This window comes from Carcharodon carcharias, chromosome 30 (genome assembly GCF_017639515.1).
Source record: "Carcharodon carcharias isolate sCarCar2 chromosome 30, sCarCar2.pri, whole genome shotgun sequence".
NCBI classification, from domain to species: domain Eukaryota; kingdom Metazoa; phylum Chordata; class Chondrichthyes; order Lamniformes; family Lamnidae; genus Carcharodon; species Carcharodon carcharias.
The window spans coordinates 1,927,007-1,953,879 of record NC_054496.1 but is presented as its reverse complement, the minus strand read 5'-3'; the positions used below and the strand labels follow the sequence as shown (position 1 = coordinate 1,953,879).

Genomic DNA, 26,873 nt, shown 5'->3' with positions numbered 1-26,873 from the left:
TGTAATATTTTATGTTTTATAATTACACATAATTAACACCTGATTTTAAATATACTGATCGTGAGAAATATAAAATGGTGTCTCTCCAGCCAGTCTGAAGAGATAAGGTGTGCTAAACTCGAAACTTTCATGACCTTGGCGAGTTATATTAAGATGGGGAATGAATGAGGCATTATGCAACCTTTCTCATTTTTTACGTGGGCCATTGCGTTAAGACATCAGGAGATGCTAACAGATGTCAGGAGCCAATTATAAATCGGCGGACAGTTAAGTTGACCAATTATTGTGCAACACTTGGGCTAATTTGAGATATGAAAATGTGAGCTAAGAGGATGAAAATGAACATTCCGAGTAGCCATGTCATTAATATGTCATCCACCTTTTGGGGTTATCTTCACTTCATGTCTTCGGCCTGATCGACCAAGGAAATACGTGAGAAGTCTGTTTAATTGCTAAAGTTAAGCTTTCTCCTCTTACTGCTAATTACTGTTAACTGAAACTTTGCTTTTTACCTTTCTAACTTGTTTCTTTTCTACCTTTTAATGGTTAATGCAACTTTTGAATTTACCATTTAAAGTGTTCATTCTTGCCAGATGGTTAAGCCTTGTAAAACCTGATGGTTTAATTCACAATTGGGGATTTATTGCAAACAACCTGCACCCTATAAATCAATCCAACAGACTGTAGCTCTTTCACTGCCGGGCGCAGCATGGGAGACTGCTTGCCATGCACAATTGAACAATGAGCACACCCTCTGGCTGTGGATTGACCAATACTTTCAAAATCCCAGTTTATGTGTCACACCAACGCTGAGCAGGGTCAGAAATGGGCCTAACGTCGGGGTCCCGATCTCAAAACTAAAACCCTGCCCCAGAATTGTTTCCGTGCTCTAAATGAAACTGAAGGCCGTTTCACAGGCTATCACAAGGCAAAAAGAATTAATTTGTCAAAATGGCAAAGAAGCAAATTCAGCAGTCTAAAAGCTAAGGTCAAGGTGTACATATCTAAAAGTGCTTCCATTGGCTGTGCACTGACAGAAATATCTTAAAAGCGACCTGAGACCAGATACTGTACAGGTATATGGAAATCTTAGAGATAGAATACAGAGTATTCTACCTAGAATATTGCATCCATCCACTGGTTTCTGTCCCATGTCCAGCGTTCACCCTGTGCCACATGGGAGTCATAGTTTCAGCACCTTCATGCAAAATTAAAGGCAGTTTTGCCTTTTTTAAAATTCAGATAGATCAAAATTTCTATCTCTATATGTTTTGTATTATCACTCTGTGGTGTCAGCACATTTAGTTATGATTGATAAAATTAAAAGTAATTCCTGCTTGCCATGGTAATTAGTCACAGAAACAGTGCCACAGAATCCGACTATAAACAGTAGCTCTGGTTCCAAGAAGATTTCATAAGCATTGGATAATCTTGACAAAGAATCACACATGACATGCTTATAAAACAGCTGCTGGCTATTCTTGCAGCTTTATTGTTGAATAGCTTGTAATGTGACTTACAGTTACTTAACATGCAGTACAAGTGATCTCCTGCAACTAATCATTACAGAGCCTTCTCTGTCACTCAGTGTTGAATAACCAACATTTTATAATAAAACCCCACCCTTAATATCAAAGCTGCATAAAAGAAGAGCTGTTCTTCATTTGCTCTGCACAAAATAAACAGTCATCGACTGAGAACAGAAGAGCTGAGGGGAAAACCTAGGCAACGACAATGTGAGTTTTCTAAAATGTGTCCTTTCAATTTACAACAATCAGTGTACTTTTAAAAAAGAGTAACTCATTGTATGTGAAGTACTTTGAAATGTTTCTGAGCAATGTGATAAGGGTTTTTTAATGCAAATATTTTTCTTTTATATAGAAGTGAATAATCTGTTTTACACTAAATGTGGTTTAATTGCCATAAATTCTACACAAGCTTTTAAAATAGTGTTGATTTCCAGAAACATTTTGTGCATTGATCTGTGAAATACCTAACTAGAATGCAACAGAAACTTTACTGCGATACACAAACTACATTAATTAGCAATTTAATATTTAGAACTGATTAACTCAGTGGTGTTATTGTGCCATTCGTTCAAACTCAACTCAGTGAACTGACTGATTGGTAAAAGAGGTCTTTTTAAAGATCACTTTGATCCCAAGTCTTTTTGGGGTATATTTAATACAACTTCATTTCCACACAAGTATAGAATTTCCAGTCTAATATGAACAATGTATGTTTCAGCGGTGATAACTTGTTAGTTGTCTAACATAAACGGGTCAGTGTAAATCAGTGCCTTTTTTTTAAATCAGTGGTACAATCTCTGCAATAGAAATGTCAGTCTGAACATTTACAAACCTCATTATTTAAGATTAGTAACTTTAAAAAATATACTTTTTAATGGTTATTATCTTGATGTTGGGATTCTGGATGTGCAGTGCTTGAAATGGAAACCTCACCATCTCCTGTATTTGATTAATCAACATGATACCAAGGAAACATGTTCCCATTGATGGAAAGATCAAGAACAAGAGGGCACAGATTTATGATAATTGGCAAATGAGCATGACATGAGGAAAAACTTTTCACACAGTGAGTAGTTAGGATCTGAAATGTACTCCCTGGGTGTGTGGTGGAAACAAGGTCAATGGAGGCATTCAAGAGGGAATTGAAATGCTATCTGAAAAGGAAGAATATGCAAGGCTATGGGGAGAAGGCAAAAGAGTAGCATTAGGTAAATTGCTCCTACAGAGAGCTGGTGCAGACATGATGGACCAAATGGCCTCTTTCTGTGCTGTAACAATTCTGTGATTCTATTTCCCGTTGGGAACACTTGAGGCCAGACTAAATGCAGTACTGTGTTTTGCACACTTAAGGAGCTACTCTTGAGACCAAGAATAGCCAGATCTTGAGCTGTTGGAATTTACAGCTGCAGAACTTACCTCAATTCTGATGATACTGTACTAGCAGTGGATGAAATACAGCTGCATTAATATTACACTGGTGATTTTAAAACTGTTTAAGAAAAGTACAGAATTACTCAATTTTTTAAAAAATAAAGCTTTTTACTGTATCTGTTGTTTTAAACACTTGAGAGCAGTTAATCCCAATATCTTGACCCAGTGTTGGAAAAGTAGCAGGACAGAGGATCAGATCGGGTGAGATGAAAGATCCAATGGTTTTGGGAAGCTGCAGCAGAATGAACAATAGATTCTTTCTCTATTTTCCGTACACCCTCCCTTATGCTGTATCATCTTCCCATTTCTGCTGCTTCCTCACAACTCCTACTGAGTTCTGAGTTTCCACCACTGCTGTTCGTGTTTTGACCAAATGCTGTAATCAGTTTCCACAGCAAATAATGCTTTGGTTACCCCCACCCTGGATAAACTGTCCTGCATACTGGTTTAATTGGCAATTGTTCCCTGTGACACTTTGCAAAGCATAGCACAAAAATTTGACACGGTTGTCACATTACTGCTACAACACTGCTGGTCCTGGAGATGATTTAAGAACCATAACCATCTGAAACACAGATTCTCAGACATTCCTAGGAATGTAATTCTTGGAATAAAACCTGGTGCACTGCAATCTCCTGTGATGCAGGCACACCTGTCTTAGCTCCTGCTACTCCACATCCTCCATCTCCTGAAGAGACAGCAGTATATAGAATGATATGACAATCATTTGGGTGAATAGGTCCAGTTTGGAGTGCAAATGTTCAAATAAAAACCAAAGTATTTCTCTGCTTCAAATAAAACAGGTCAATTTCATAGGCTTATTGTAAGGCAAAAAAAAATTACTTTATTAAAATGGCAAAGAAGCAAATTCAGAAATCTAATAACTAAGGTTAAGGCATGCATCTAAAAGTGCTTCTGGTGGCTGTGTACTGAGAGGAACATCTCAATTAAAAGTGACCTGCACAAGTCCATAGAAATCCTAGGGATAGCACATAGGTGATTCACTGATTACTGGATTCTGTCCCTTTTGTACCCAGCATGCACCTGCGCCACCTAGTACATAAGAATTGTAGTTTCAGCCCCTCCATGCAAAATTACAGGTAGTTTTATTTTCTTTGAAATTCTGATAGGTCAAGATTTCTATCTATATACATTTTGCAATTATCCCGCTGTGGTGTGAGCTCATTTGGTTGTGGTTGATAAAATTAAAAGCAATTCCTCCTTGCCAGGGCAATTAATCAAAGAAATGCTGGCACATCAGAATCTGACCATAAAAAACAGCCCAGCCCTGGTTCCAAACGTAGTCCAAAGGATTTATGTAAATATACAGTCTACATCATCAGTGATGTAGCATCACGTGACAACAGAGTATGCTGAGATAGTTCCATGTGAAGCCTCGTGCTAAGCCTTATCCTGTATATAGATAGAAGAGTGTTTAATAGAAGTTAAAGTTTACCAACCACCTTGCATTCAGCAGTCTCTATCGATCCTAACCAATGACAACCTCATCTAGGACACACAACAATGATAACAGAACAAGAAGGTTTCATAAGATTGGGCAAACTTGGTAAAGTTTGACACACGACATGCTTATAAAACAGCTGGTGGCTATTCTTGCAGCTTTATTGCTGAATAGCTTGTAATGTGACTTATACAGTTACTTTACATGCAGTGCAAGTGATCTCCTGCAACTAAGCATTACAGAGCTTTCTCTGTCACTCAGTGTTGAATAACCAACATTTTATAATAACATCCCACCCTTAGTATCAAAGCTACATAAAAGAAGAGCTGTTCTTCATTTGATCAGCACAAAATAGTTATTGACTGAAACAGAAGGGCTGAGAGAAAAACTTAGGCCATGACAATGTGAGTTTGTGTTCTCTCAATTTTGACATGGTAACAGTCAGTGTAATTTTAAAAATGAGTAACTCATTATACGTGATGCACTTTGAAGTGTTTCTAAACAACGTGATAAGGACTTATATAAATGCAAGTCTTTCTTTTTCTTTCTTTTATATAGAAATGAATAACTTGCTTTACAGTAGATGTGGTGCAATTGCCACAAATTCTACACAAGCTGTTAAAATGCACTTTGATTTCCAGCAACATTTTGTGCATCGATTACCCATATCCCCATCTCCCCACAACTCCTACCATCATTTACATTTACCTTGCTCATCATCCCACCCATTCATATGACTACATTCTCACTGTCATCCTTTATGCACTCCTAAATCTGTGGATTGCACTGATCCCTCTTCTCCATCCGTTGTGGCTTTTAAAAAAGGCAAAATCTGTTTCTGAGCACTGATTCAGAAAAGAGGTTTTTAGTTTTGTTAGAATAAATAATGAATACTGTATGCAGCAGCTTACCTGGCATGTTCCATAGAGGCTGTCTGTCCTCCTGAACTCCTGTCACCTGATTTCTGTATCACTATTTGTGTGCTGTATGCGACAGCAATGCCACCTAAGATTAAGAGAATGGAAAGCTAAATATTGTATTAACTTTACAGTCCATTTTACTTTATAAGTTAAAAGTAACACATACATGAGGCCTAGACTTCACAAACTCTTGCGAAACTAATAGGTCCTGAATTTATTTGAGTGTTTACCCTAGTCCTAATCATAAATGGTGCCCGCTATCTCAAGGAACTTCCTCCTACCCTTAGAAGGTTAGGGCCTCCTTCCCTGGCTCAGCAGGGGTCAATATCTTACTGGTAGAGGGCAGTGTTCTAGAACCTGAAGAATGGAGCGCATTTGTTATAAAAGTGTGACAGCCCCCTTATGCCCATCTGAGGGTGGCGGGAGTCAAATGGGAGATGGCTGGGGTTTCAACTGTGCCTTGGGTAAAGCCTCCCCTTCCCCCCAATTCCCAACAGCAGACAGGAAGTGGACTGTCCAGCTGCATGGGGTAGAAAACACAAAAAGGCGTTCGTCAGCCCCTCTTGTTGATCCCACAAACTTTAGGGTAGAGATCAGTGCTGGAGCATAACCACTGGGTTCATAGCTAACAGACCTTAAATTGAAGTTTACCAAAACATTGTTTCAGTGGCTATGAAAAGCTAGTTTGAATGATTGTTCAAATAACACTATAAAGGCGTAACAAAGCGTTTCTCAAGGATCTGCATTATCAAGAAAACAACAACTTATTTAGCAATTACTGCGTATAAATATAAATGAGAAGTACAATAGAAAGTGTGATGCTTTACCAACAAATATGACAAATTATGTAACATTACAACTCCAAATGGAAAGCAGTGAGTACAGAGAGATAAGAAGATAAAAGGTTTTGGGATTCTTCCATTTTTATTAATTGTACTGAAACAATGAAAAAGCTCAATAAAACAGAAAAGGCTGTCAAAAATCAGACTATCCTCAGGAGGATTTGTTAAAATGCCTGGAACAAAATATTTATCCATCACAGCTGTGTTTCAGATTATTGTTTCAATTTGTTGACCACATAGTGATGCTTCTGGCAAAAGACAGATTTAGGTAACCCAAAAAAGGGATTGAAATAATTGAATAGTCTAGGAATTATTAAGAATAGCAATATAAATAAGGGTGTATCATGAGAATGGAATCACAACAAAATAAAACCATGCATAATAAATAAATGCACTGGCTCTGTTGAATTTCACAATGTCAAGTGAGTCAGCAGGAGAGCGATAAATTTGCCTTCATGCTACTGGATAGGGAGGAAAGAATTAACGAGGGTTCCTGCTTCTGATTGCAAACCAGGTGACTCCCTCATGTATGACAACTAGATCAAATTCAGCCATGGTGATCCTCATGATGAACAACACCAATTCTTTTGGCTCACAGGTGGAAGATGGCCACTTGTGTGGTACTACAGGGCTGCATAGTTTGTTTCCATGTGCCTATGGAAACAAACACCAACAGGTCACTGCTTTGAAGAGAGCAATGGGGTTAAAATTGGCAAAAATTGAAGTTACTATTCAAAGCAGGAACAATAGTCCAGGTGTTGCATTGTAATGATGGCAAAATCATCACTGTTCGCTGCTCAAAATCCTGTAACTTTGGCATCCACATATGTGCAATTAAATCCAGAACTCAGTACTTCACTCCTCCTCCACAGAATATGCTGTTGAAGTACCCGGGGACAGCAATCTTTAGAACTCACTGAGCTGATGAGAACTTACCCTTTTACTCTTTAACATCGCTTTTAAAAACCCCTGAAAAAGTTACACCTTGTTAATGAGGTATAACTGGGTTTTTAAAAGCATTTAAATCATTGCTACTGCTGAAGAATCTCACTCTGGCCCTGGAAAATAAACTTTGCATTTGTGGAATGTCAATTTTTTCCCATGCTAATTAAAAAAAATCTTAAGTTTTTAATATAACATTTTTTAAAACTTGTTTATGATATTTCATCTTTGCATGTAAGTCCCAGTATTTATTTCGCTCTCTGTAAAATGTATACAAAGTGAAGGATGCTCAGTGCATTTTACTTCCTGGTTTGCTGAAAATTCTTCAATGTACTTGGCTGTTTACCCTGCTTAATGACATCCATGTTGCTAGACACCTGGGGATCCCACTGACTTTGCTCCAGATTCAAATTAACATTGGAAAAGATGAAATTCGTAACACAGAGATTAATAGATTGTTGTGGTCTGCTTTCTTCGAGGTCAGCAGCAAGCATTGTCATTTCGCTGCTGACTGATGATAAAAACTGATGATAAAACTGATGATAAAAACTGCCCAATGATAAAAAAAATTAAACTGTGTTCCTGATTGTATTTACTGACTTCCTCCACTGCCACCTAGTGACAGCCAGTTGTATTTCCACTTTCACAAAAATGATTTAAATCAACTTCGGTTTTACATCTATCCATAGAATACAAATGCCACTATATGTACTCAGAAAGTTGCTTTTAATGTGGATGGGTAGAAACAAAAAAATACTATAAAATATTAATTTTATCAAGTTTTTGTTTTATTTTGTTTGAATAACAAAACTAAAACGTACATGAAGGAGTGAAATACATTTTTACATCAGTGAATTGGTGGAGGCAGGAGTCCATGTTAGATTCTGGATGGGGAGAGTGGGTTTTAGTCTTCTCCGTCTATTAAGTTTTTTGCCACCAAACATTACAATTTTATATTTTTATTTGATTTCAACTTTACTCATTTTTGAACAAAAGGAAACAACTACTGAGGAATTCCAAGAAATTTTTAGAAATGCAAAACTGAAAATGTGGCACTCTTTCCATATTGTTTTAATTTGTTCCAATTCTTTTTTCTTCCCCCTCAGGAACTGGGCTGGGTTAATTATCTTTGTGTTCTTTGTTCTGACGCCTAGGATCAGGTGAGAAAACTGATAGCGTGACCAAAGAAGTGTAATAGGAGAGTGAAATTTAGAAACAATGATGGTGTGGTCTGGGACTGCACCAGAATGGTAGGGTGTGTGTTTACATTTGTATTTCTCCTGTGCTGAATTATTAAAAACAGTGGGTGACCATCAACTGACCACTGCTGCAAAATGCACATCTTGAGGTTGTTTGAGGGCAGGGTTGGGTTCAGGTATGATGCCCCCACACTCAAATGCCTTGCCAACAATCATTGTCTAGACTCACACTTGAAAAATGGCCACTTGGCAAGGTACCAGGGGATGCTCATTGCCTGAGAATCGTACCTCAGGAACAATCAGAGGTTGAGGTTTTCAGGTCCCACCTACCGTGGGAATCGTCGCGGGCAGGACGGAAAATTTGACAGACCAGCAAATGGTCTGTTGACTTGGGGCAAGAATTTCCAGTCCCCCAGCAGCTGGGTCTGGAAAATCCCATCCAGTGCCTTCGGGGGATGACAGGGAAAAAAATGAATAAGCAAAAGCACAGATCACTCCAGGTATGAGATGGACTGCTCCACAAAGTGAGGCATTCTGTCTTGTGGATGGCGGAGAACATGATGTTATCGGATCAGACTGTTTTACTACCTCTCCCCATGACTAATTGCAGAGTGGTAGTAACCTTCACCCTTCTATGAAACAGAAAGCAGCAACTAACTGGCAAACAGAGAGGATTTAGTCTGTATTTTCTGCACTGCATTAGTGTTAACAAAGGAAAATAATGGGTTTATACAAAAAGAACAGCAGTTTATAAACTTAACGATCACTTAAGATTTATTTGATGGTTGGAGACACCAGAACTAGGAGGCTTGGTCTAAGAATAAGGATCTCCCATTTAAGACAAACATGAGGAGGATGTTTTTCTCATGAGTCTATGAAACTCTTTTCCCCAGGGCACAGTAGAAAGAGGATCATTGAATATTTTAAGGTAGAGGTAGACAGATTCTTGACCAACAAGGGAGTCAAAGGAATTGGGGATAGGCAGGAAAGTGGCCATAATCTTATTGAATGGCGGAGCAGGCTCATGGGGCCGAATGGCCTACTGCTGCTCCTAATTCATATGTCAGTATTTTGTATGTGGGTATGGTTCAGTTAGCACTCAACCATACAAACTCAGGGAGGTCACTACCCTCTGTGAGTCAATTTTCTGCCTTACAACAGTGACTATAATTCAAAGGTACTTAATTGGCTAAAAAGCATTTTGAGAGATCCGGTGATCGTGAAAAGCACTATAAGCCTTTCTTTCTTTTCAGCTGATCTCAGTCAAACCAGTAATAGAGGCCTGGCAATTGGCCTCACTGTCCGAGTTAAGGAAGAATAAAAAAAGTGTCCGGGGTTCTCACAGCTCAATTACCCAAAAACCCTTGCTAGGTAATGCCCTTGCATGTATGGAATGAGAATATAAATTGCCTTGTCCTGTGATGTCCCTCACTAAAATTGTCTCTTGAAACAAGAAAGACAATTATGCTCATCAATGCTCATCCTTTCCAGTAGATGATGCAACCCTGGTGTACCACTACCTCTCCCCCAACCTCAATTGCTAGTCAATTTCTGAAGGAGGCAAAAAAGAAAAAACTACTGGAGCTAAACATAGAAAATTCTCCCTAGATTCCTAAAGGCATTCAAGCGGGCTCAAGGTGACAGTGGCTCCCCATGATTCATCACTAAGTGTACTTAACTTTCTCCTCTCACTCCTCCCCTCACATTCCAAATGTCTTATTATGCTTAAGAACACAAGAGAGTACAGGCCTGCAAAGGACTATCGCCCTATTTATATCATATCTCAATGATCAGACTTTATATCTTTAAGCACCTTTAATAGTATATCTATTAAAAATGCAACCATTACTTAACAGCATACCATGTTAATACAAAAACTGTGGTAAAGAATAGCTTGGGTAATATTTGCTACTAATTTTTTTTTTAATTTTTCTTTGAGCAGTTATTCTAAACCAACTCAATGCAAAGAAGTAAAGGAATGCCTCAATTATGATATTGTTTGTGAAACCCCGGATTATGAGGTGAGAAGCAGAGCTCAGAGCCAATTCTCAAATAAACAGACAAAGTTCAATATCATGTACATCGTACCCAATATGGAATGGGCTTTTTTGCACTTGTTGCTTATCCTGGACAAATAAAATTTGAAAAGAGTTGTTGGATTTGATCAGTAGTTCTTTCATTAGATCTTCAAAACACTAGGCACAATACATCCAATAAACAATTGCTGAAGGATTTATTTAATCTTTACTAAAAACTGGTGACACCTAAAAGGGCGGTGTTAAAATAGCAATTGGTTGCTTGGATGAGGCCACTGTCATTTCACAATTGCATGGGATTTGAATTTGATCCAGTCCAGGCCAACAAACAAAGGTTTACTTTTTTTGCCAAAAGTAAGCAACCTACATGGAATGAGATTGGGCAGTCTCAACCTAGTTTCTAGTGGGTGTGGATCCAGACAACAAAAAAATAGTTGAAATTTGGTCCAAATTGGCACTCATTCTCAGATAACCAGAAAGGTAGTTGATACGGGAAACAAAATCACAATGGTGTAGTGGAGGAACTTCTTTGAAGTTTGAATTAAGATATATTTTATTCAGGAATGTAGTTAGAGGTTTAATCAGTTGAACAGGCTGCTTAGTGTTTAACCACTGCTGTTCTTTGCTGCTTCACATGCAGGTTCGTCATTATAATGCTTCAAAATGGGTTGCGACCAACATTACATCCCTCTTAATGGAATTTGCTGGCTATCAAGGATTCACAAGGCTTTATCAGTATATCCAGGGCAAAAACGTAGAAGGTACAAATAAGAGAACAAAAATTAAATATAACACTGACAATCATATTAACTATAATAATTACTTGCAATTAAACTCTACATCAAAGTTAAAAATAATATTTTATCTCACAAAATAAATTGCTTAACATTTGAAAAAAGCTTTCCAATATTTGTCTATGTAGTCAGGTGTGTTGCTTTAGGGAAAAGACTGGTGGAGAGTTAGCACTTCCCCACAAGAAAAATTAAAGGGCACTCACCGAAGGTCATTCTTACACATTTCCTAGTAACTTCTTCCATAGCAGATAAAGCCTGAGACCAGGTTGTCCACCTAACCATCTCCTCAACCAGGAACTATCTCTGATACAACAGCACCCAAGAAAGTTGGAGGGAGAATACCATCCTAAAAAAATAATCAAAACCATTTTCATGGAAAGTAGTTCTTTTTTGATGGCCGACTAAAAGCACTTTTCACAATTACTAATAAGGCTGTGCCAGGATTCTACCAATAGCAAGAAGGTAAGCTTTAAGGAGCATCTTAAACCTGTAGGGGAAGGTGAAGAGGAAGAGGGCTTAGGGGAGAACATTCCAGAGAATGGGACCTAAGAGACTGAAGCTATGGTTGCCAATAGCTGAGTGACAGAAGAAAGCAATTCACAACTGCCTGAAATCAGAGTAAAAGATAACTTGGGCAGGCTATAAGGCCAGAGGGGCTTACGGTTAGCAACAAGAGGCAAGGCCACAAATTTATTTAAAAACAATGACAAGAATTTTACATTTGAGAAATAGATGTATCAGAAGACAATATAGGTCAGTAATGATGGGGAACATGATACAATACACACAGCAAGGTTTTGAACAATGCACTTTTTGAAATGAGGAAAGCTATTGAGTCTTCAGGTGCCAAAGACATATGGTAGATGAACTGAGGCAAGGGTTGAGGCAGGAGATGTTTTGGAGGTGAAAGTAGCCAGTCTTTATGACAGTAAGGATATGGATACAAAAATTTAGCTCAGAATCAAACATGTGTCCAAGAATGCAAATAGTCTGGTTGAAGCTGAAACAGTGGCTAGAGAAGGGAATAGATCCAGTGAACGTGGAAGGAATCTGAATATATTGGCTTTAGTCTTCCCGATATTTACTTGGAAGAAGTTATGGTTTATCAAAGACCAATGTCAGACAAACACCATAACGGCACAGAGACAAGGGAGAGATGAAGGAAGGCGAAGATGAAGGTGAAGAGGTAGATTCTGGTGTGATCGGTGATATGTAGAAACTGACCCCATTAATGCAATTAACATAACCAAGGGACAACAGATAGATGAGGAAAAAGTGACCAAGAATGGCACCTTCGGTGACATTAATGTTCACCCTCCACATCAGCCAAATAGCTCTGCACATTTAACTGTATAATTTGTGTTGCAACTTCTTGATATTCAAACATATCTCTATACATAATATTTTATTATTGTGGGAGGGTTGGAAACCAAAATGATGGGATTCAAACATGCAATTGCAGGTGAGATGGATATTGTCTTGGTGTATGACATGTTCCTGGACATTGGCTAGGTAAAGAAGGTTGAAGCAAGGGCCATACCTGCTGACAGCAGAGGGACCATGGGTGGGTTTTTTTGAGGAGAGATGCGATGATGAGGAATTTTTACGAGGGAGGGGAAATAATGCAAGATGAGAGGGAGCTATTTATAATGCTAGCTAGCATGGGGACAAGATGATCAAAAAAACATGATTGAAAAGATAAGATTCTAGGAGGCTATCAAGTGCAAGAAAAGGAGTAGTAAGTCAGAGATGTTTAAAGGAAGTTACAGAAAGAACAGTCAAGGTAGGGCCAAATGATGAAGCAGCAGAGCAAGGAGAACACATAGCAGGTCAAAACTGGAAAGCCATGGGGTATGGCCTGGAACTTAAAGTTGCAGATGCTTTTATATTAACTTAAGTTGGTGAGGATGCAGGGGGCAGAAGTGAATTGGGCAGTGCCTTTGTATGCATAAACAAAAGATAAATATTTCAGGATTAATTATCATACCAGTAGCCATAAAATGGAGAGGGATAAGAAAGGCTGCAGTAAAAAGAGAGAAGATGCAGGCTAGAGATAAGTTAAACGACACTTATTAAATAAACAAATTTTCCTTTTAAAGGAGTGAAAGAAACCTGTTAGAACAATCTATTTCAACACATGAAGAATCCTGGGTAGACCTGGTTTTTATAACAAGGGTTCTGAGAGGAAATCTAGTGATACACATGACACAATAAACTAAGCCGCTTGGAGGCAACTTTATCTATTAGAGCTATTGATCATTGAGGTGGTGAAGTGGGCTGAGGACTTCATTTGCAATGGGGTGAAACAGAGAAGAATGACATTGCAGGCAAAGAACTCACTCTTGGTAAAAACCATTTGCAGGATTTGAAGTTCAGCTCAGGTCACATAGTTTTGAGAAAGATTTCAAAGAGAGAGAGATAGAAAAGTGGAAAGGTTTAAGAAAGAAATTCCAACAAGTAGGAGCAATGCCATTGATTGCTCTGTCATCAATTGTGAGCCAAGCAGAGGATTATGCAAAAAAGGTGGAATCAGAGAAGCAGGGTGTTCAGGGGTAGGGGGTAGAAATGTAGAGCTGGAGCATGTTGCGAGTTAAGTGGGGTGAAGATGTAGTGGGGGCTAAAGCTAAAAGCTAAGATTTTAAATTTAAGGCATCTGGGAACAGGTAGCCAATCGAGATCAGAAAGGAAGGGCAAAGGTGATGAGAAAGTAGTACTTAATACAGGTATAGTCACACACCATTGTTTGATTAACCTTATTTTGTATTCTATACTATTAAACTTGGTAGTGCCTTGCACTACAGGTTTTGCCCATCTAGGGTTTGCACAGAAGGTCAGTATCTTAACAGGGAATAAACACTTACGTATGAATACACATGGAGTCTCCCGATTTTCGGCATTTACTAATTTTCCAGATTTCTGCCAATCTTCCACCAAAATTACAGCAGCAAATCAGGAGCGTCCCCATTATGAACAAGCACTGACAGTCTTATTTAAACACAGGCAAACGTATCGACATGACAGCTCCTGTTCTGCTTAAGATACCTCAAAATGAAGGAACAGTGGAATTCAAGAACTACATCATCCATTTTTTGATACCAGTTAATTATCAGCAGAGCCCCCCAGCACCCATTGATACTAATGTGAGTAGATAGATATTTCAACATTTGTATAAATTGTACTTTGGTCCAATTTCCTGCTCTTCTTTTCTCTCGGTAATATATATCGTTTACTGCTTGAAGGGTGAGGCAGCCAATCCGCTCATGGGGAGTTTGATGAATGTCAATCTTCATATAGCCATAAAGTGATACATAAGTGAAAAGGGTAACTCACTCTCCAATTTCCCTCACTCCATCTAAGGAAAAGATCTGGCCAATCAGGAAAATCCACGATGGTGTGTTGCCAAACAGGAGCTCTGCATGTAGGAGATCAAATGAAGCAGAGTTTTATTTCCAACACATTCAGCGTTGCCTCCTAAAACTGGTAATAATGATCAATATGCTTTGAAGGAGTGTATCCACAGATTTGGTTCCATAACCAGAGTGATAACAATTGCTACCAATTAATTTATGATTCAGTACATTTGGCCATAAATGCATTGCAACACAATGACTTTAAACTACTTTATATTTAGCTGTCACTGGTGAGTCACAACCAACCAAGCAGAAATTCTGTTCGTTACCTCAAACTAGTAAGTTTAAATGTACATTTGTTCTTTTTTTAGAACTTAATTTTTATCTCAACTAGAAATCAATTATTTCATTTGCTCCCAAAGTTAGCAACACTTTTTTTTATTCATTCACGGGATGTGAGCTTCGCTGGCTGGACCAGCATTTATTGCACATCCCTAGTTGCCCTTGACAAGGTGGTGGTGAACTGCCTTCGTGAACCGTTGCAGTCCATGTGCTGTAGGTACACCCATAGCGCTGTTAAGGAGTCCCAGAATTTTGACCCAGCAAGAGTGAAGGAATGGCGATGTATTTCCAAGTCATGGTGGTGGATGACTTGGAGGGAAACTTCAAGGTGGTGGTGTTCCCATCTATCTGCTGCCTTGTCCTTCTAGATGGTAGTGATCGTGGGTTTGGAAGGTGCTGTCGAAGGAGCCTTGGTGAATTCCTGCAGTCCGTCTTGTAGATGGTACACACTGCTGCTACCTGTGTGTTGGTGGTGGAGGGAGTGAATGTTTGTTGATGTGGTGCCAATCAAGTGGCTGCTTTGTCCTGGGTGGTGTCCAGCTTCTTGAGTGTTGTGGGAGCTGTACTCATCTAGGCAAATGGAGAGTATTCCATCATACTCCTGACTTGTGCCTTGTAGATGGTGAACAGGCTTTAGGGAGTCAGGAGGTGAGTTACGCGTCACAGGATTCCTAGTCTCTGACCTGCTCTTGTGGCAACAGTATTTATATGGCTAGTCCAGTCCAGTTTCTGGTCAATGGTAACCACCAGGATATTAATATTGGGGGATTCAGTGATGGTAACGCCATTGAACATCAAGGGGTGATGGTTAGATTCTCTCTTGCTGGAGATGGTCATTGCCTGACACTTGTGTGGCCTGAATGTTACTTGCCACTTGTCAGCCCAAACCTGGATATTTTCCAGGTCTTGCTGCATTTGGACATGGGCTGCTTCAGTGTCTGAGAAGTCATGAATGGTCTGAACATTGTGCAATCATCAGCGAACATCCCCACATCTGACCTTATGTCGGAAGGAAGGAAGGTCATTGATGAAGCAGCTGGAGATTGTTGGGCCGAGGATATAGCCTGAGGATCTCTTGCAGTGATGTCCTGGAGCTGAGATGATTAACCTCCAACAGCCACAATCATCTTCCTTGTGCGAGGTATGGCTCCAACCAGCCAAGAGTTTTCCCCAATTCCCATTGAATCCAATTTTATTAGGGCTCCTTGATGCCATACCCGGTCAAATGCAGTCTTGATGTCAAATGCAATCACTCTCACCTCACCTCACCTCAGGAGTTCAGCTCTTTTGTCCATGTTTGACCCAAGGCTGTAACAAGGTGAGGAGCTGAGTGGCCCTGGCGGAACCCAAACTGAGCATCAGTGAGCAGGTTATTGCTAAGCAAGTGCCGCTTGATAGCACTGTTGACGACCCCTTCCTTTACTTTTCTGATGATGGAGTAGACTGACGGGGCGGTAATTGGCCAGGTTGGATTTGTCCTGCTTTTTGTGTACAGGACATACCTGGGCAATTTTCCAAAAAGCTGGATAGATGCCAGTGTTGTAGTTGTACTGCAACAGCTTGGCTAGGGGCACAGCAAATTCTGGAGCACAAGTTTTCAGCACTATTGCCGGAATGTTGTCAGGGCCCATAGCCTTTGCAGTATCCAGTGCCTTCAACCGTTTCTTGATTTCAGGTGGAATGAATCGAATTGGCTGAAGACTGGCATCTGTGATGCTGGGGACCTCCGGAGGACGCCGAGGTGGATCATCTACTCAACACTTCTGGCTGAAGATTGTAGAAAATCCTTCGGCCTTATCTTTTGCTCTGATGTGCTAGGCTCCCTCATCATTGAGATCATTGAGGACGGGGATATATGTGGAGCCTCCTCCTCCAGTGAGTCGTTTAATTGTCCACCACCATTCACGACTGGATGTGGCAGGACTGCAGAGCTTAGATATGATCCATTGGTTGTTGGATTGCTTAGCTCTGTCTGTCACTTGCTGCTATGCTGTTTGGCATGCAAGTAGTCCTGTGTTATAGGTTCACCAGGTTGACACCTCATTTTTACGTATGCCTGGTGCTGCTCCTGACATGCCCTCCTGCACTCTTCATTGAACCAGGGTTAATCCCCTGGCTTAATAGATGGTAGAATGGGGGATATGCCAGGCCATGGGGTAACAGATTGTGTTTGAATACAATTCTGCTGCTGCTGATAGTCCACAGTGCCTCCGGATGCCCAGTCTTGAGTTGCTAGATCTGTTCAAAATCTCTCCCTTTAGAACAGTGGTAGTGCCACAAAACATGATGAAAGGTAACCTCAATGTGAAGATGGGTCTTCATCTCCATAATGACTGTGCGGAGGTCACTCTTACCGCTACTGTCATGGACAGTAGCATCTGTGACAGGCAGGTTAGTGAGGATGAGGTCAAGTCTGTTTTTCCCTCACAACATGCCGCACCGCCACCCAGCAGCTATGTCATTTAGGACTCAACCAGCTCGGTCAGTGGTGCTGCTACTGAGCCACTCTTGGTGATGGATATTGAAGTTCCCCCACCCAGAGTACATTCTGCACCCTTGCCACCCTCAGTGCTTCCTCCAAGTAGTGTTCAACATGGAGGAGCATTGATTCATCAGCTGAGGAAGGGCAGCACATGGTAATCAGCAGGAGGTTTCTTTGCCCATGTTTGACCTGACCTGATTAGACATCATGGGGTCCGGATTCAATGTTGAGGACTCCCAGGGCAACTCCCTCCCGACTGTATACCACTGTACTGCCAGTAACATAACCGGGGATGGTGATGCCTGGGACATTATCTGTAAGATATGATTCCTTTTTTGAGACTATGATACAACTCGGGCAGCAGAATTCCTTTCCTAAAACATTAGGGCTTTTACAAAGATCAGCAATGGTTTCACAGTCACCACTGGACTTATAATTCCAGATTTTTATTGAATTCAACTTCCACCATCTGCTATGGCAAGATCCGTGCATTATCCTGGGTGGCTGGATTACTAGTCCAGCAACAATACCACTACACCATCGCCTCCCCCACTACGTGGCAATCTAAAGGAGTGGCATAGGGCAGCATATTTGTCCTCTAATTTTTCTATCTCTGATAGTGTAGCATCATGTTTCTGCCTATCAAATTAGATCAGGAGTTTACTACACGCTAAATTCAAGACACAAACCTAAAATCCACCTTTTTTAATGGTACAAGATTATTCTAAAGAAGGGAGTTTTAATGTAGGGATTCCTCTTATCACATTAAGTAACCAATTCCATTACAGTTTATTTTTTCATTTTTTTACCTACTGACATTTTTTTTTCTTTTATATGAAACAGATTTATTTCATTGACTTCCCAGATATGTATGCCTACGTGAAATCCTTTGGTGGTTGGTTATTGACATTGAATTCAAAATTCTACGCCTCAAAATTAAAACAGCAGCTGAATAATGCTGCCGAGCGCTATGACTCCAGTTATTATTATGGCGCTGGCTACAACAGGTAAGGACTTAGGGCAAGTTTAGGAGGCTATTGATTTAATACAATGGTTATCTAGGTAATTGAGTGAACTGAAATATGTTGCACTGTAGGGTGCAGGGCAGGCAATCTCAACTGCAATCCTCTGCATAGCATTCACAAATTTAACTATGATGAAATGGGAGACATTAAGTACTCTTTCAACTCCAGATGGTCAATGTAGTTGCAGCACAGATAGAGATTTGGGAGTCTCTACTCTCGGATGCAGATAACAAGAGTATGAGAGTCAAGGAAGCAGAAGGGAATACCTTCACAATGAACAATGCAGTGGGGACACAAGTTGGTGCTCATAAATGGGGGAAGTAGATCTGTGATTTGTCATAAAATGAGACTGGATCACTGGCTATTCCAGTGACACAAGAAGCCAAGCAAAGACAAGATATTTCCCATCTGGAAGATAGGAAAATTAATATATGAATAATTTTAATAGCGGTTAGCTATGGCAAGAGATTGCATCTATTTTCCTTCATTTTTTTTATCTCCCTCACATTAAGGAAATGACTAAGGGCAATGCCCCATTCTGCAATGCATATTATGTACATTAATTTGCAAATTTTACTTCAATAAAAATTGCTTGGATTAAAATCAAACTTTTTAAAATTTCTTTTTCATGTAGTCCGAAGACATTAGTTGATCGGCATAATGAAGTGTGGTATATTGCGGATGGAGCTCCAGTGTGTTCAGCTCAAGCCCCATGACCTCACCAATAAGAACTTTCGTGGGACTTGTTTTCTGATCCATGGTATAACTCATAATATCTGTAACCATAGCTTTTCGATTTTAGCTTCATAGAAAGAAACATGAAATTATTATCTGCCTGGGTCAAGGGATCATATCTAATGGTGTACTCTTTTTCTGCTTCAAAGATGCAATGATCATTAATTCCAATCTTAGGACTGGCTAGGGACCATGATATAAAGTATCCTCACCTAAAACCAAGCTTCAGCATAAAACAAAAGAAAATGCCGAAAATTCTCAATATGTTGGCAGTATCTGTGAAGAGACAAACAAAGTTACCATTCCAAGTCGATGACCTTTCATCTTCAGCATAAATGTTTTGTTTATTCAGCTAACTACTATCCTACTTCAATTCATATTCAATTACTAGAAATGGTAGCGTATTGGTTATCTTACAGGACAAATAATCTGTGTTCAAAACCCACATGACAGCTGGGGAATTTTGATTCAGTTAATTAAAAAAAGATCTGGGATAAAAAGCTGGTATCAGTAATGACCACCATGTAGCCTACTGGGTTTGTTTTAATTAGCTACCTAAATAACCCTCAATCATTGGTTGAAACTGATGTATAATCAGCTACTAAAGATGTCCAACTTGTCCTCTCTAAACTTTGTCTGATTAGTTCTGTGTAAGGAGCCTTTACCCAACACTTCATGGCACAAAAAATCACAACTCAGTGCACAACTCAAACTGCAATTTGGTTAAGATTTTTTTTCTTTTAAATATATTTTGTTCCTGAGCCACAGACTGAACTCGATGTAGGACCATCTAATAGAGGAGCTGAATAAATTACACTTTGGCTTCTGAAAAGTATTATTGACATTAAATAATTACCTGTTCAAATTTTTCATTTTATACTTTTCCAGTACTCAGTCTCTGCTACTGGTTGGTAATGGACCACAAAACTGCTCTTGGGGTATCCTGAAACAATAAATTGAAGAAATACAATATAGTAACGTTCATACTTTAACTCCTGGCTTGTCAGATTTTGAAGGTTAATTTCTTCTGCCTTTAGACCTCAGATCATGGAAAGGTTCTACAAATTTCTTGAATGTAGGCTATTTAAGATTCTATTCTGATGTCCTTCCAGATGTACATCAGAAATATTGGAAGTAAATCACAGAATTATTACAGTGCAGGAGGCCATTTGGCCCATCGTATCTGCATCAGTTCTCCGAATAAGCAATTCACCTAGTACCATTACCCCACCTTCTCCCTGTAATCCTGCACATTCTTCCTTTTCAGATAATAGTCTAATTCCCTTCTGAATGCTTCAATTGAACCTACCTCCACCACACTTTCAGGCAGTGCATTCCAAACCCTAATCACTCGCTCGTAAAAAAGTTTCTCCTTGTATCACTTTTGCTTCTTTTACTAATTACTTTAAATTTGTACCCTCTAATTCTCAATGCTTTCATGAGTGGAAACAGTTTCTCCCTATCTCCTGTCCAGACCTCTCATGATTTTGGATACCTCAATCAAATCTGCTCTCAACCCTCTTTTCTCTAAGAAAAACAGTCCCAACTTCTCCAATCTATCTTCATGACATAAGTTCCTCATCCCTGGAACCATTGTTGTGAATCTTTTCTGCATCCTCTCTAATGCCTTCACATCCTTTCTAACACGCAGTGCCCAGACCTCGACATCGAGCTGAGGCCAAATTAGTGGCTTATAGTAATTTAACATAACCTCCTTGCTCATGTACTCAATACCTTTATTAATAAAGCCTAGGATACTGTGTGTTTTATTGACTGCTCTATCAACCTGTCCTACCACCTTCAATGATTTATGCACATATACACCCAGGTCCCTGTGCTCCTCCACCCACCTCAGAGTTGTACCCTTTATTTTATATTGTCTCTCCATGTTCTTCCTACCAAAATGAATCACCTCGCACTTCCGTGCATTGAATTTCATCCGTTGCTCAGCCAATTTCGTATCCATGTTGCTACTGTCCCTTTTCTTCCATGAGCAATAACTTTTCTCACAAGTCTGTTGTGTGGCACTGTATCAAGCGCCTTTTGGAAGTCCATGTACACCATATCAACAGCACTGACCTCATCAACCCGCTCTGTTACCTCTTCAAAAAACTCCAGCAAGTTAGCTAAACATGATCTTCCCTTAAGAAGCTTGCCCTGATTAACCTGCATTTGCCCAAGTGACTATTTGTCCCAAACTATTGTTTCCATTAGTTTCCCCACCACTGAAGTTAAACTGACTGGTCTGTAGTTGCTGGGCTTATCTTTACACCATTTTTTGAACAATTCTCCAATCCTCTGGCACCACCTCTGAATCTAAGGAAGACTGAAAATTATGACCAACCACCTCTGCAATTTCCACTTTCACTTCCCTCCGTATTGTTGGGTACATCTCATCCAGTCCCAGTGCCTTAGCAACTTTAAGTACAGATAACCTAACCAATACCTCCTCCTTATCAATTTTAAATCCATCTAGTGCCTCATCTCTTTACTATAGCCTGGGTGGCACATATAAACGCCTGGCAGATTAACTTCAGTTTTTCCCATAACCCCATTATTAAGTTTAAAGTGTAATTTCTTTAACAGACTCTGGAAAGAAGGAAAAGTGCAAATTTTCTTTTTCTTACATCTTATGTCATTATTGAATCTGCTTTTCTATAAATCCTAATATCGAATAGAATAGAATGTGAGAAATGATAAAATATTTCATTGTGTTTCAATAAATTAGCTATAAATGTACACCGTTTGTGTGTTGAATTTTATTGTATTGCTTTTGTTGAAATGAAATTGTACTAGACTACAAACACAGCCCCATATAATAGAAACATAAAATGGTTACAGCATAGAATGAGGCCATTCGGCCAGGCATGTCCATGCTAGCTCGCGACAGGAGCAATTCACCCAGTCCCACTCTCCTGCCTTTTCCCTGTAGCCCTGCACATTTTTCCTTTTCAGATAATGATTTAATTCCCTTTGATTGAATTCTCCTCCACCACGTTCTCAGGCAGTCCATTCTAAATCCTAACCATTCGCTACATCAAAGTTTTTCCTCATGTCTCCATTGCTTCTTTTGCCAATTACCTTAAATCTGTGCCCACTGGTTCTTAATCTTTCCATCAATGGGAACAGTTTCTCCCTATCTACTTTGTCCAGACTCCTCATGGTTTTGAGAACCTCTATCAAATCTCCTTTCAACCTTCTCTTCTCCAAGGAGAACAGTCCCAGCTTCTCCAACATATCTACATAACTGAAGCTCCTCATCCCTGGAACCATTCTTTAAAGTCTTTACATACTTCCTAAAGTGTGGTATACTCTCATCCATAAACTGTCTGTCAGAAAGAATTCTTCAATAAAAATGTTTCTTTTGACACAGCAAAGAAACATGAAGGTAGGGGGGAGAAATGATATGGTATTTTCTGAGTTTTTTCTGGTGTTGGCACAAATCTTCAGATGCTGCTACTAAATTTTAGGGAATCATATGCTCAAAGTAATTTTAACAGATGGAAAATCAGAGGCTGCTGGCATGTAATTTCTCAACATCCACCCCCAGGAGATGAAGCTTCTTGTCAGGAGCATGTTATGTACGGTGCAATTGGTAAAGCTGAGTTATTTGAAAATTCCAGAGGGAAACTTTAAACAACTATCATAACCTATATTTTTAAGTGGTATGTTTGAGATGCAACTCCAAATTGAGAAATCAGACCCCCAGTTCTCAAGGTTTTACATTAAACTAAATGAAGCATTTTATTAATTTACACAGGTTAAAATATATATACTCGTGGCTACAAATTACTGCTTTCATAACTTTTAACAAACTCCCAAACTAATCTCCATTAAGACAACAGCAACCCATAGACTTAACCAGAAACCAGGCAAAGTATTTTCATCTTACGAATTCAAAATGAGGTTCCTACACTTTGATTGCTGTGGAGCCAGTTGGAAGCTTGCAGCTGCCTTTTGATCTTACATTGCCTCTACCCTGTGCACCCGAAAACTGAAGTTATACCTACCACCACTGATCGTCTCTTCAGTCTCTTTGAACTTCACCTATTAACAATGGGCAGGTTTTTCCAGTCGGCGAGTGGGGGCCAGGCCCACTCGACGATGCATCAAATGACACGGGGATATGTCGGGAGTGTGTCCTGATGTCACCCTGCATCATTTAGACTTTCAGATCAGCTGCGTGCTCGCCGAACTGTCAATGGCCTATTAAGGCCATTAAGAAAACTAATTAACTTGATTGATGGGCCTGCCCGTCCAACCTTAGGGTTGGACGGGCAGACCAGGAGCCCAGGTAGGCCTCGGAAAAAGCATGAAACCTCATCCACGGGCAGAATGAGGTTTCATGAGGGCTTTTAAATGTTTATCAAATATTTAAATAAAAGTTAAGGAAATGTCCCAGCCCATGTGACAGCGTCACAAGAGGGGGCGTGTCAGGGAAATTTTTTTATTACCTTTCTGTCAGCTTTTGAATCGGAGCCGATCTCCCTGAGGCAGCACTTTGCCTCAGGGGGATCTGTGCGCATGCACGAAAGAGCACACTCCCGGCTGAGGGAATCCCACCCTCGCCCGCACAGGGATTGCATAGTGCTTCCTGGCGAACGTCACGCTGGGCGGGCCTTAATTGGCCTGTACATGTAAAATGGCAGCCCCCCCCACCCCCCCCCCAAATCAGGGGCGCCGATCAGAAGACCGGCCACTGGCGCCAGCTCCCACTCTTACCCCCAGTGTTCCCCAATGAAACCCCTTTCTTAGTACCAATTTTATTAGTAATATAAACATATTGTTTGGTAGCTGCTAGAAAGGCATCAATTTTCACCCCCCTTCTTGAATGATCTATTCAAAAAATACAAATACACGCTATGTCTCTCTTACATATCAAAACTAGTACACATCAAAGCATTCAGACTAGCTGGCTTTAATCCAATTAAGGCATACTTGCAGACTAAATCTCTATTTTAACATAAAAATATTTTTCAAAATATATTATATTAATAGCTTCATGACAAGCACAAAAGAGGCAAATTTATCCCAATCTCTTTTCCTGTACCTCATTGACCATGACGATAAGCTGCTTTCACATTAGTGTTGGTATTGTGCCAAGCGAAAAAGGTTTTCCTTCTGCTTTTCAGCTTCTTTGCTGCTCCCCTGGCTTCAGTTTTCAGTGATGCTCGGACTACATGAGAGCACTGTTCCAGCGGAGATCATTGCTGCACAGCACTGCAACATTGGGATGATATTTATGATGAGCAACAGCTGATACAAACTGTAAATTCATTTGTACACATGCAGCTTACAAAGTGACATTTCAAATAAGTTTTTTTGAAAGAAAAACTGCAAATGACACTTGCCACTGGAACGAAGAATTTCCACCAGCATGTGGCTGAATTTTCAGCAAGCAGCACAGATATTTGAAAATGCAAAGCTGACAATCATTCAAACTTTACACGGATGGTATATGTTTGCCACCTTCAATTTTTGGTGCTTTCCCATGGCATCAAAAGGTCTGACATTTCAAGTTGCCCTTAAACTATAGCACCCTGTACATTACCTACTTGGGCCTGCGAACTGTTTCCAAGCTGGTGTGATTAGACAGGATTCATTGCTTCTAACCCTTTGGGGAGGGGGTTGGAAACATTGGCAAATGTTAAAAAAAAGTTAAAAGTCTATTTTTAAACACAACCTGCATTTGTTTCTGAAACAAAAACAAAAAATGCTGGAAAAACTCAGCAGGTCTAACACCATCTGTGGAGGGAAAGACAGAGTTAACGTTTCGAGTCCGTATAGCTCTTCTTCAGAGCCTTTGTTTCAGGTGGTTCAATGTCTGGTGATTTATTAGATATTCATTGATCAATTATATAAAGGATAGAATAGTATCATAGGTCTTAGTAGTAAAGCCAACCAGAACCCTACCAAACGCCCCAGATGATTAACATGGTCATTTTCCACCTTGAAGGATCCACGAGGAGAGAATGGTTACATCACAGAAGGAGACCATTGCTGGCTCTCTGCAAGAGCAAATCACGTAGTCCCACTCCCCTGCCTTTTCCACATATCCTGCAAATATGTTCCTTTCAGCTAACTATCCAATTTGTTTTGAAAGCCACAACTGAATCTGCTCCGGCCACATTCCCAGGCAGTACATTCTAGGTCCTAACCACGCATAGCGTGAAAGTTTTTCCTCACGTCACCACTTCTACTTCTGCCATTCACCTTAAATTGGTGCCGCCTGGTCCTGATCTTTCCGCCAGTGAGAACAGCTGCTCCCTATTTACTCTGTCTGTGCTCCTCATGATTTTGAGCACCTCTGAAAAATCTCCTTCTCTTCTCTAAGGAGAACAAAACCAACTTCTCCAATCTATCCAAGCAACTAAGTCCTTCATCCCTGGAACCCTTGTCATAGATCCTTCCTGAACTCTCTCTAAAGCCTTTCCTAAAATGTGATGCCCACAAACTGAACACAATACTGCAGCTGAAGCCTAACCAGTAACTGCATAAAGATTCATCCCAACTTCCTTACTTCTGAAACAAAAACAGAATTACCTGGAAAAACTCAGCAGGTCTGGCAGCATCGGCGGAGAAGAAAAGAGTTGACGTTTCGAGTCCTCATGACCCTTCGACAGAACTTGAGTTTGAGTCCAAGAAAGAGTTGAAATATAAGTTGGTTTAAGGTGTGTGTGTGGGGGACGGAGAGATAGAGAGACAGAGAGGTGGGGGGGGGGGTGCGGTGTGGTTGTAGGGACAAACAAGCCGTGATAGAAGCAGATCATCAAAAGATGTCAACGACAATAGTACAATAGAACACATAGGTGTTAAAGTTAAAGTTGGTGATATTATCTAAACGAATGTGCTAATTAAGAATGGATGGTAGGGCACTCAAGGTATAGCTCTAGTGGGGGTTTTTTTATATAATGGAAATAGGTGGGAAAAGGAAAATCTTTATAATTTATTGGGAAAAAAAGGAAGGGGGAAACAGAAAGGGGGTGGGGATGGGGGAGGGAGCTCACGACCTAAAGTTGTTGAATTCAATATTCAGTCCGGAAGGCTGTAAAGTCCCTAGTCAGAAGATGAGGTGTTGTTCCTCCAGTTTGCGTTGGGCTTCACTGGAACAATGCAGCAAGCCAAGGACAGACATGTGGGCAAGAGAGCAGGGTGGAGAGTTAAAATGGCAAGCGACAGGGAGGTTTGGGTCATTCTTGCGGAAAGACCGCAGGTGTTCTGCAAAGCGGTCGCCCAGTTTACGTTTGGCCTCTCCAATGTAGAGGCGACCGCATTGGGAGCAACGAATGCAGTAGACTAAGTTGGGGGAAATGCAAGTGAAATGCTGCTTCACTTGAAAGGAGTGTTTGGGTCCTTGGACGGTGAGGAGAGAGGAAGTGAAGGGGCAGGTGTTGCATCTTTTGCGTGGGCAAGGGGTTGTGCCATAGGAGGGGGTTGAGGAGTAGAGGGTGATGGAGGAGTGGACTTCTGTACTCTATACCTTTATATATAACACCCAAGTTCTGGTATTATTATAATTATTATTATAGATTCCTGGTAAGTCAGTAGTTTAAAGAGATTTCCACGAGCAGCAACAAACAGTAAGACGCCTCTCTGCTGACCGCCTGAGGGGACAAGGTGCGCGCGCTTTCCAACGGCGCTCGGGCCCGTGTCGCGCGCGCAGGCGCTCCAGCCGCAAGCCGCACCTGAGGGTCTCCCGCGCGCGGCGCCGTGCTGCTCCCTGATTGGCGGTGGCCGTCCGGTGACGCCACAATGGGGGGGGGGGTGGGGGGGTGGGGGGCCGG

At 40.4% G+C, this 26,873-nt stretch overlaps 1 protein-coding gene across 2 annotated transcripts; it reads left to right on the top strand.

Annotated features, from left to right (window-relative positions):
• Nucleotides 1–1,508: 1,508 nt before the first annotated feature.
• On the top strand, nt 1,509–20,851 carry LOC121271169 (heme-binding protein 2-like). Of its 2 annotated transcripts, XM_041176931.1 has the most exons (8): nt 1,509–1,736; nt 8,233–8,286; nt 10,268–10,346; nt 11,002–11,122; nt 14,156–14,295; nt 18,173–18,336; nt 18,989–19,114; nt 19,239–20,851. In XM_041176931.1, coding segments are annotated over exons 1-7 (642 nt in total). In that variant the 5' UTR covers nt 1,509–1,734; the 3' UTR covers nt 19,071–19,114; nt 19,239–20,851. The 2 variants fall into 2 exon arrangements, with proteins under 2 accessions (XP_041032865.1, XP_041032864.1); XM_041176930.1 differs by having other exon boundaries at nt 1,510–1,736; nt 18,989–20,851.
• Nucleotides 20,852–26,873: the final 6,022 nt, after the last annotated feature.